The sequence below is a fragment of the Vigna unguiculata genome, chromosome 9 (assembly GCF_004118075.2).
Source record: "Vigna unguiculata cultivar IT97K-499-35 chromosome 9, ASM411807v1, whole genome shotgun sequence".
NCBI lineage: Eukaryota > Viridiplantae > Streptophyta > Magnoliopsida > Fabales > Fabaceae > Vigna > Vigna unguiculata.
Genome location: NC_040287.1, coordinates 28,245,971 through 28,256,640, shown reverse-complemented (window position 1 = coordinate 28,256,640; position 10,670 = coordinate 28,245,971). Strand labels below are relative to the sequence as shown.

Here is a 10,670-nt window from a genome sequence, read left to right as displayed (position 1 = left end):
TGAGCTCGAAGAGGGAAATGTCCAAACCCTAGCAGAGCTTCTGTTAGAAGGGAAAGAGTGTTTGAGAAAGGGAACGTTTGCAAATGAGTGCAAAATGGGGAACCCTGACAGTTTTAGGGGCCTTGGCACCCTATGGGCCAACCTTTAGACCCATCTGCTCAGGATAGGTCCTTAAAATAAGACAGAAAAATAGCAGTCAAAAGCAAATCATCAATGTTTGACTAAAGTTAAAGGTACTTAAGATTTCACATAGGTTAAAAAAATTGGAGGAAGACATGAGAAGTATATATGCTAATTTTTTCATTGTACATTTTCAATGGCAAAATTTTTTATTTGTTAGAAGGAATGTGAGATTCTAGAAAATTATAACAATTAGTAAAATAAACAAATGGTAGTGTGGCGTAGTTTGTTAGGGTGATTGAAATGCAGTTTTTACAAATAGATAAGTTGGTTTTGGCTAATAAAAATTGGAGTAGTTATGAAATGATATCTGTGACGTGAATTTCTCCTAGACTACGAGATTTAGGGAGAATGGAACTCTACAAATATAATTAGAGGCAAGTCAAATTGTACCTTCTAAAGAATGTTTGGGAAGCACAAGAAAGAGTGGACAAAATGTATGGTGGGATTGAAATATAAGGAAGAAAAATGGGGGAAGGGGACGAAGCAATCAAGAGGTAAGGAAAGGTAACTCGCTTTTTGTTTTACATTATTTTTTAAATAAAAATAATTATTTTATTAATATTATCTTTTAAGTGGTTATTTGTTTAATTTAACATATTTTTATTTATTTATTTTTTAAAAATTTAATCATTATAAATGAAAATTAATTATATTAAATTATAAAAATTATTTATATTTCAATTTATAATTATAATAATAACAATAATTATTATTTTATTATCTTTTATTATCATAAAAAAGTAAATACAATGTTTTGACTAGATGATATAAAAATTTTGAGGTTACTTTTTCGATTCCTATTTTCGTTCAAAAATATCAATTTGGTCTTCTAATTTCTTTTTTTTAGTTTCAATTTAGTCCGACTTTTGAAAAAATGATACAATTTTGTCATTTTTTCGTTAAATTTCTTGAATTGAACCAAGGATTTTTCATCAAAAATTGAAGTTGTGAATAAGGATAGTTTTCTTTGTTAGTGTAATTGACATAATCCTAGTGTCAATTTTGATGAAAAATCTTTGCTCTGCTTCAAGAAATTTAATGAAAAAGATCAAATTACATTAATTTTAAAAAAATTGGGACCAAATTGAGACTAAAAAATATTAGAGGACCAACTTGATATTTTTAGACGAAAAAAAAGAATAAGAGTAATTCAACCAAAATTTTGACACTCCCAAAATATTGCCTAAAGATCAGCTAGTGTTTGTAAGGTATTTCAACTAGTTTTTTTTTTTTTTGTGATTACAAATTGAAACTTTTGGTATTTTATGTGTTGTATGACTATTTGAGGTGAATGGGTTAAAAAGATGGGTTTTGTGAAGACATATATTTTGGAAAATTTTGATATGTTTAGGAATTTATTCCATCATAGTTGGGCATGTTGTTCGGAAGACTATTGTGTTCCATCATAGCCGATGTGTTTCATCATAGCCAAGGAGGCTACTTGGAAGCGCGATAATACAATATTTGTTTTATATATTTAATTTACTATCTTTGGTTTTCAAATTCCACTACAACAAAAATGACTTTAGACAACACTAAACAAGACCATGGGTATAAAAATGTGATATAAACACATTAAAGACAACATTTTTCTACACGTGGTTTAAAAACTATCTTAAGCAACATTTATATAAATATTGCTTGTAAAAAGTGTGGGTTAATCCATAAAAATGTGGTCTAAAATACACTAAAAATTAAAGCTTTTAGATTAGAAATATTTTCTCCCTCATTTTTTAACTGAAAATGCAAAATTTAGTTCAAAAAACGTAAAAATTTGAATTTCTTCCCTCCCATTGATTTTAGATTAAAAAGGCCAAGTGCTCACAATGTTGAAAATGTGAAATTTTGAAAAATACGTACATCAAAATCATTGCCTTTTATGAAGATTTTAAGCAACGATTTTTAAATTGTTGTCGTACTGAAAAGCGTGACCTATTACTTACAACTACGCTCACCTAGACTACACCTAAAAAATTGTTGTCAAAGTCCACGGTTTTTGTGATTTAACTCACAATTTTGTGTGGTTACCTAAAACATTTTTTGTTATAGTGTTCTAAAAGTTTAAATTTTGTTAAAAATTGAGTTTTTTGAACGAGTCTCATTTTCTTAGTTAGAAATAATATATGTAACAGTGATATGGAGAAAACTCTTGCCCATATGTATGTTACCAATGTTCGCCAGACATAACATATGTTGTACACGATTTAAGCTAATTTGTTGTTGCTCCTATGACTCACCATCATCGAGCTTCATCGTGTATTCTTCAATATCTTAAACAAGCTCCTAGGCAAGGAATCTTTTTTTTTTTTTTGCCAATAGTGAAGTTCAATTGAAAGCCTTTGGTGGTTCAGATTGGGTTCTATGCCCTGATTTTAATGGTTTTATTGGTGGTTACATCGTCTACCTTGGCCATTCTCCTATATCTTGGAAGCTACGAAACATTGATACTTCAATTTAGGTTATGTATCCGTGTCCGACATGTATCTGCGTCCGATGCTTTAAGATATTTTACCAATACTTATCAATCAAGTATTTAATCTATAGGGCAGTAGTATTTTCATGATGACAATAATTCAAAGTTTTTATGTTGACAACTTTAATATATTTCATTTTAATTTAGATTCACATGATAACAATCATATATTTATCATTTTTGTAAGAATTATCGTACAATTTTTAATATATATATATATATATATATATATATCACGTATTGTGTCATGTGTAAAATAAATATTTTGACATATCATATAGTGTCATATCTGATACATTAATACACGTATCATATTCGTATATCATAGTATAAAAGTCAAAGAAACTATTCCAAAAGGTGTTAGTAACTGAGTGAGTAGAGAGTTCTTGCTACTACTATTTGTGAAATTTAATGGCTCACATATTTCAAGTAAGATCTTCAAAAACCCCACACCCAACCTTCCCCCTCTTGTATTGTAATAATCAATTTACTATCGAAATTGCTTTTAATCAAGTCTTTCGTCAACGTACCAATCACATTGCCACAGTAAGAGAAAATCTTCGTCAAGGCCTTATTAAGCTTCTAACCATATATTCTAACGTCTAACAAGCTGAAATTTTAACCCAAACTCTTCATCAGCCTTTCATAACCTATGTTCCAAGCTGGAAAAGTTCAATATTTACTCCCTGCTTGATGGACTCTCAAAATTCAGCAGAAAAATCATTTTTTTACATGACGCGCTCAGCAATCTGTCTTCTCGCCCAACGCATCTTCTATTTTCTCCATTTTATTCCATGCGTTCTAGCCTACCTTATTTGCGCTTAAGCGCCTTTTTCTGTTTTTCTGTGTTTTTTTTTCGTTTTTCTGCTATGTATAGCCGATCCTTTGGTTCTAATATGTAATTTTTTCGTGTTTTCGTTCAATAAGAATATCCTTCTTCTTGTTCTCTTGCTCTTCTCATTTACACATTTCTCAAGTTCTTTTGAGGTATTCAGACAACAGCTTCATGAGTTGCAGCCATGTTATTCCCTCATATTTTTGGAAAAGACTGCATAAGACTTCTTGAGAGAGTAAAGTGATGCAAAATTCTTTGTTTATGTCGAAGATATCGTAACAGTTAAAGACGTGTTGTAGGATGGGAACGAATCGTTATATTTTTAACGATGTGTTGATGTAAAACTGGTACTATAGTCTGTCTGAAGAGGCAAGATCAGTTTTTGCAACATTTCTTCGGTTCATCCTCTAGTTGAGCTACCTTGCTTGGCTACTCTTTGCTAGAGTTGTTTATATATTCTACGTTATTGATTCATCCATGCTTGCTCAAATATCAAGGGTTAAATGTGTTAACAACTCATGCTCAGTTTTAGATGGGAGTGCACACTGACATTTTTTTGGTGCACCCTCTGTTGCAAAGCAGTGGATTTAAGGTACATATTGGATTTTACCATTTTCTTTTTCTTTTTAAATGGTACCTTTATACCAAATTATAAAAATACATTATCTGCAGAAAAAAAATTCAGTATAAACAACAAATACCTTCACAAAATAAGAATATAGATAACTAGAAATTCAAGTTAAAATAATCAATATTTACGTTATAAGTTTGAATCTTCATCTGAAATGACAACATTAATTAATTATTTTTAATCATTGTTTTTTCATTTTAGTTTTTTGGTACAATTTTAATAGCATTTGATAAGAATTAGAAATAAACTTGCATGCAATATAATTTTGACTGTATTAGAGATTAAAATTTCATTATGGTTTTATTCTTAAAATAGAAAAGAAAAACTTCAAAGAGTGTATGGAAAAAATTTATTTAAATTATTTTTAACCTCAATTCCTTAATGGTAGACTATCAGATGTATCAAAATAATTATTAAATTTAACCATAATATATATTATATATTAAAAATATTTGTCTATTAGAAATTTAAATCTTAAGATACGGACTTATATTATACATTGCATACCCTGAAATTCTAAGTTTCCTAAAAAGGAACAAAAATAAACATGTTGTCATTCCAACTTCTTAACAAGCAACAATTATAAAATTACAACCAAATTTGAGTGAGTTTTTAAGTGTGTTTATTATCTTGCACAAATTCAGTAAATGATACTTTCTTGTGCAAGTTTATTTAAACTCCACCCAAATTCTTGCATATAAATGAAAGTGACATCTAAATAAAAATATATTTGGTAGAAACTGATATTCCCAAGGAAACAACACATTAGTAAAAGAAAACAAACATATTACTGTTATTTCATGCTTATTCATGTCTTAATTTATGTCCTGTCATTTTCTAATTCTATAAGATTTATTCAATTCAAACATTGGTAACACCAAACTGTATAATATAAAAGGCACTGTCAACAGGGAAACAATGGCATCGCCATAGAATAAGGTTTGCGTTAAATTAGAGGATAACTTTGAAAAGATAGCAAAAAGAACTTACTAAAAATATATTAATCAAAGGCATGCGAAAACCCTTTTTGTTTTTCATTTTCACTTTGAATTCAGTCTAAACCATTTCACAATGAAATGTTTTTAAAACTTCTGTTGTTTTGCAACATAATACGAAATATTATCCGATAATCCAGACTTTGTACGATAACATTATCTGGATTCAATTTCTGTATAAATATATTCTGACTGACTTGCCATAACTCACATTGCCGACTAATATAAAGTAATACAATAAGCAAAAATACAGATGATATTGATACCAAAATATATACAAAGCATTTATATCATTCAAAAAGCAATAGATCAACACGTGACTTATGTTGTAACATTTATCTTTATCGCCTATAGGCCCAAAAGGAATATGGACAAAGAAGAGTTAACTTCTGAAAAAGTTCAACTCCCACAAGCTAGGCATTCTTCACGGTTGGTTAAAGAGCACAACATTTGTGCCATTTTTGTATTATCATCACACTCCACATCGCCGTTTTCCTGCATTTCATTAGGCTTTTCCTACATTCACAGCAAAGATATTTGGTATCAAAATGTGCAAATACATTGAATGCAAAAACTGAATAATGATTTTTTGTTACTTTGAGAACAGTGGTGTCGACGGTGAACTTGATAGCATCAGCTGCAGCTCGTGATCGAAGATAATACATTCCAGTCTTTAGACCCTTTAATGACCAAAAAATAAAGTAAAACATTGATCAGCAAACAGTTTACAATTCCCCAACTGTATGTAAAAAATAATGTCAACCAGCAAGGAAACAGAATAGAAAATATCAGACAATTAAACCCAAATGTATATTTGAACATTCACTCTAACACACACAAGCAAGTACTGTATTAGTAGCTACCTTGGACCATGCATGGAAATGCAAAGAAGTCAGCTTTCCGAAGTTGGGTTGATCAATGTGAATATTTAAGCTTTGGCTCTGATCTATGTAGCATCCTCGATCAGCAGCCATATCTACCAATGTCCTTTGTTTAATCTCCCAAACAGTTCTGCTCGTACAAAATTAGAGTGAATACCATGAAGCAAAATGTTGGGTTTTAAATAAATCGTAAATCTCATACTTGTATATAGTCTTCAGTTCATAAGGTATTTCTGGAATTTTCTGTACAGAGCCATCTTCATAGATAATATTATTCTTCAGTGTAGGAGACCACAGTCCCATTTCCGTCAAGTCATGAAGAAGATGCTTGTTGACAACAACAAACTCACCACTAGAAACCAACGGTTGTTAATTAAGATAGGATAGTGCGACAATAATGCACCAAGACAGAATAAGATAGGGTGAAAAGGCCAACCTTAAAACTCTACGACTGTAGATATTTGAAGTATAAGGTTCAAAGCACTCATTATTGCCAAGAATCTGGCTGGTGGATGCAGTAGGCATAGGAGCCACGAGAAGTGAATTTCTCACACCATTCTCTGATATCATCTCCCTTAGTGCACCCCAATCCCAACGTTTTGAGGGCGTCACACCCCACATGTCTGGCTGGAGAATTCCCTGAGAAATTTAAAAATCATTTAAGCAAGTAATTGGATGAGTAGGTTACTAACTTTAGGCCTTGAAATTTAAGTTGCATGTGCATACAAGTGACATAAAATCAGATAAGACATGCTGCATAACTATTCTCGAGCTCGGGACCTCAATCAGGAGGCATTTGAAAGTGTTGCTATACCTTGCTTACAGGACTACCACTGTATGTCTCATAGGGACCTTCTTTTGCAGCCAAATCAGATGAAGTTTTCAGTGCATGATAGTAAATAGTCTCAAATATTTCCTTGTTTAAGTGCTGAGCCTACATTCATATCCAAGTAAACTATAAGACTGAAGTGCAAATAAAACGATTATAAACAACAGTCCCGGGATAAGATTTACCTCTGGTGAATCAAATGGCATACCAAGCAGTATGAAAGTATCAGCAAGACCCTGTACTCCAATACCAATGGGTCTGTGCCGTAAGTTTGACCGCTTTGCATTTTCAATCGGGTAGTAATTAACATCAATCACTTTGTTCAGGTTGGTTGTGACCACCGCAGTAATCTGTCATTAGTCAAAATGACAAAAACACAACCATCACAAGGTTAGCTGTATACAATGGCAATGTCAATTAGACACAATACACATGTTAAAAAACAGAATTTTGGTTAACCGTACCTCTGCTAGTTTATCAAAGTCAAAATACCGATTCCGAGAGCCTGTGCTTCCAACAAGCTTAGATGGATGAGCTTCCATCGGGACATCCTTGTAGTAAGAAGAAAAAACATTTAGATCGGAAAGTTAAAAAAGGTCCAAACCAACTAATGAGACCACAACACGTCGAAATGCAACAGATTCATACCTTCTCTCTTACAAATCGTGGTAGTGCAATGGATGCAAGATTGCATACAGCAGTTTCAGTTGGACTTGAATACTCAATTACCTCGGTACACAAGTTTGAAGATTTAATTGTGCCCAAATTCTGTTGGTTGCTTTTTCTATTGCAAGTATCCTAGAATAACGGGGAAAAAACAGAACGAATTCTCAACAGGGAAAGCAAAAAACAGTCTAAAGGAGTGAATCAAAGACATTTATGTATGGTACCTTAAAAAGCATGTAAGGGGTTCCGGTTTCTATCTGTGATTTCAGAATTTCAAACCAGAGGCTCTGTGCCTGGACAACCTTCTTTGCTTTCCCCTACATGTTATGAAATATATTTCAGGTGCAAATAACCAATACGTAGAAGCACTTCAAATAAAGATGCAAAAAGAAACCAATAAGTGAATACTGAACTTACTTCTCTTTCATATCGATGATAAAGCTCCTCAAATTCCTGACCCCAACAATCTGCCAAACCTCGTGCTTCATTGGGGCAAAACAAAGACCATTGTCCATTACTCTGAACTCTTTCCATAAAGAGATCAGGCACCCAAAGAGCATAAAACAGATCTCGCGCACGATGTTCCTCCTGCAAGCATAATAGCAATAGACTTAGTGAGAAGAATAAATAATGTTCAACCAGCTCCCTTGATGACAGCCAAAATACTTTGTTACCGCCATATTTCAGCTAACTCAATCATACCTTTCCATGATTTTTTCTTAAATCCAAGAACTCAAACATATCAGCGTGCCATGGCTCCAAGTACACAGCAAATGCTCCTACAAGAAGATCGTAAGCATAAAGTTTAAAGAACAAATTAAAAGGAGACAAGAAAAATGGGTATTGCTTATAAACGATATACCTTTCCTCTTGCCTCCCCCCTGGTCAACATAGCGGGCAGTATCATTGAACACACGTAACATTGGAACAATGCCGTTGGACGTCCCATTTGTCCCACGAATATAACTGCCCTTAGCACGAATGTTGTGGACAGACACACCAATTCCTCCAGCTGATTTGCTAATGATAGCACACTCCTTCAAAGTTTCATATATCCCCTCTATGCTATCATCGTTCATGCACACAAGGAAGCAGCTACTCAGCTGCCAATTCACATAAGCAACATAAATAAGACAAATCATAAATTCACTGATGGTGCAAAACATAGATAAAAGAAAAAATAAAAGGACCAAAACAGGATACTTTTAAAATAGTGAAATAAAAATGTACTCGTACTTGAGGCCTAGGAGTTCCAGCATTGAAAAGAGTAGGAGATGCGTGGGTGAACCATCGTTGAGACATCATGTGGTAAGTTTTAACAGCAGAGTCTATGTCATCCTTGTGAATCCCAACCGCGACTCTCATCAACATGTGTTGCGGCCTTTCCACAACCTTCCCTTGAACCTTCAAGAGGTAAGACCTCTCAAGGGTTTTGAACCCAAAATAATCATAGTCGAAGTCCCTGTCATAGATTATCTCGCTGTCCAAACGAGAAGCATTCTACAACCAAACGAAAACAACATAAAGATAATTTCAGCACATACAAAAGAAAGACATCAAACAACTTCATTCATTATATATCATAGATCACAAAATTAAAATCAGTCTTCTGTTGTACACTCAATACCAAAACGCTTTTATTGTTGTGAAACAAGGTGGTACACATATAAAAAATACCTAGAAAACAAAAAATTATTACATGGTCCAAATCTATCATAATCTCAAACAATCTACACATACTATATAATCGAATTTACCTAATTCTTTCTTTCTTGAGAACTAAACATGTTTAGCGTGACATCGAATTTATCAGAATCACAGACACAGCGCAAAACTGGACTAAATTACATCTCCCTAAAATGAATATACGATGATCACAAGGTACCTTCATAATTATCTCATAAACATCATCAGCGATCAGAGGAGCCTTCAACCCCGATTTCTCGTTAATATGATAGTACATGATCTTGATCCTGAATCCACAACAAGTATGAGTTCCAACCACACAAACCACGCTAACAATAACAAATTAAAAAACACGATTATAATTTCCAGGGACACCTACGTCTCCGAGAACGACTTCTTGGTGTTCTTGTGGAGATTCGAAACGGCAATCCTAGCAGCCAACTGCAACACCAAAAGAAATCACTTATAGTAACCCATCCAAAACATACATGACACCGCAATTTCAACCAATTAAACTGAAATTGACGAAAGGGAAACTAACACAAGCGTAATCGGGATGGTTTGCGGTCATGGCGGCGGCTGTTTCGGCGGCCAACTCGTCGAGTTGACTGGTGGTGACGCCTTTGTAGACGCCGGCGCAGACTTTCTGAGCGACAAGAACGGCGTCGCAGTGAACGGTGCTCAAGCCATAACTGAGTTTCTTGAGGCGAGCGGTTATTTTGTCGAAGTGCACCGCTTCATGGCGTCCATCCCTCTTTACGACGTACATTTTTACTAACTGTCACTGGTAATGGTGGTTTTGTGATCTTGGGTTTGGCGCGAGTAGGAGGAGGTACACTGACGTTAATATATAGGGGAGGGAGATGGGGTTTGAAATTAGGGTTATGATCGGTTTGATTTTGAAATTTTCCCGCTATTTATCTGAATCACTTTTCTTGCGCATTGGTATAATGGTATAATGATGGCGATGTTCTGCGTTGTGCGTTGCGGGTGTGGGTAGGTGGCGCGTAATTGAAGGTGGAGCTAGTTGTGGGACCCACTTTTATGGTTCGCTTAAAATTCGAATAATAACGATACCAACGCTAATACGAGCGAAACTTCTTCAGCACTTTGGCGCCGCTTGGGTCGATTGGCTACGACCGTTGGATTGATGGACTTTAATATTTGGACGGCTGTTAGAGAACCCTTGTTCAGCACTTTTCTTTTCTGCGGTTAACTTCTTCGCTACTCTTCTGCATGTTTTTTCTTTTTTTTTAGTTTTAATCATCTCACGTGGCTGACACTGGCATGTTTAACAATGTGTTTGAGGTAGTTGTGAAAATTAAATTGTTTTAAGAATTAGTTATACATAATAAATCGATTTTTTATTGGATAAATTTATTGAAAACCTATTTGAAATTAATTTATTTATTTATAGGAAAAGGTATGAAACTGAGAGAGAAAATAACTGTTGAAAAACATTATAAGCTACCACTTTTTCAATTTCATAAA

At 33.8% G+C, this 10,670-nt stretch overlaps 1 protein-coding gene across 1 annotated transcript; it reads right to left on the bottom strand.

Moving 5' to 3' along the window:
* Positions 1-5,347: 5,347 nt before the first annotated feature.
* LOC114196175 (ribonucleoside-diphosphate reductase large subunit-like) lies at positions 5,348-10,187 on the bottom strand. The gene is made up of 17 exons (XM_028086731.1): positions 9,721-10,187; positions 9,559-9,620; positions 9,379-9,466; positions 8,730-8,993; positions 8,356-8,596; positions 8,196-8,272; positions 7,911-8,081; positions 7,718-7,810; positions 7,476-7,625; positions 7,292-7,378; positions 7,013-7,177; positions 6,813-6,932; positions 6,435-6,637; positions 6,201-6,350; positions 5,981-6,128; positions 5,714-5,797; positions 5,348-5,633 (listed from the first exon to the last, which is right to left on the bottom strand). The coding sequence occupies exons 1-17, from the start codon at positions 9,946-9,948 to the stop codon at positions 5,517-5,519; spliced, it is 2,448 nt and encodes an 815-aa protein (XP_027942532.1). The 5' UTR covers positions 9,949-10,187; the 3' UTR covers positions 5,348-5,516.
* Between the last annotated feature and the right edge of the window lie 483 nt (positions 10,188-10,670).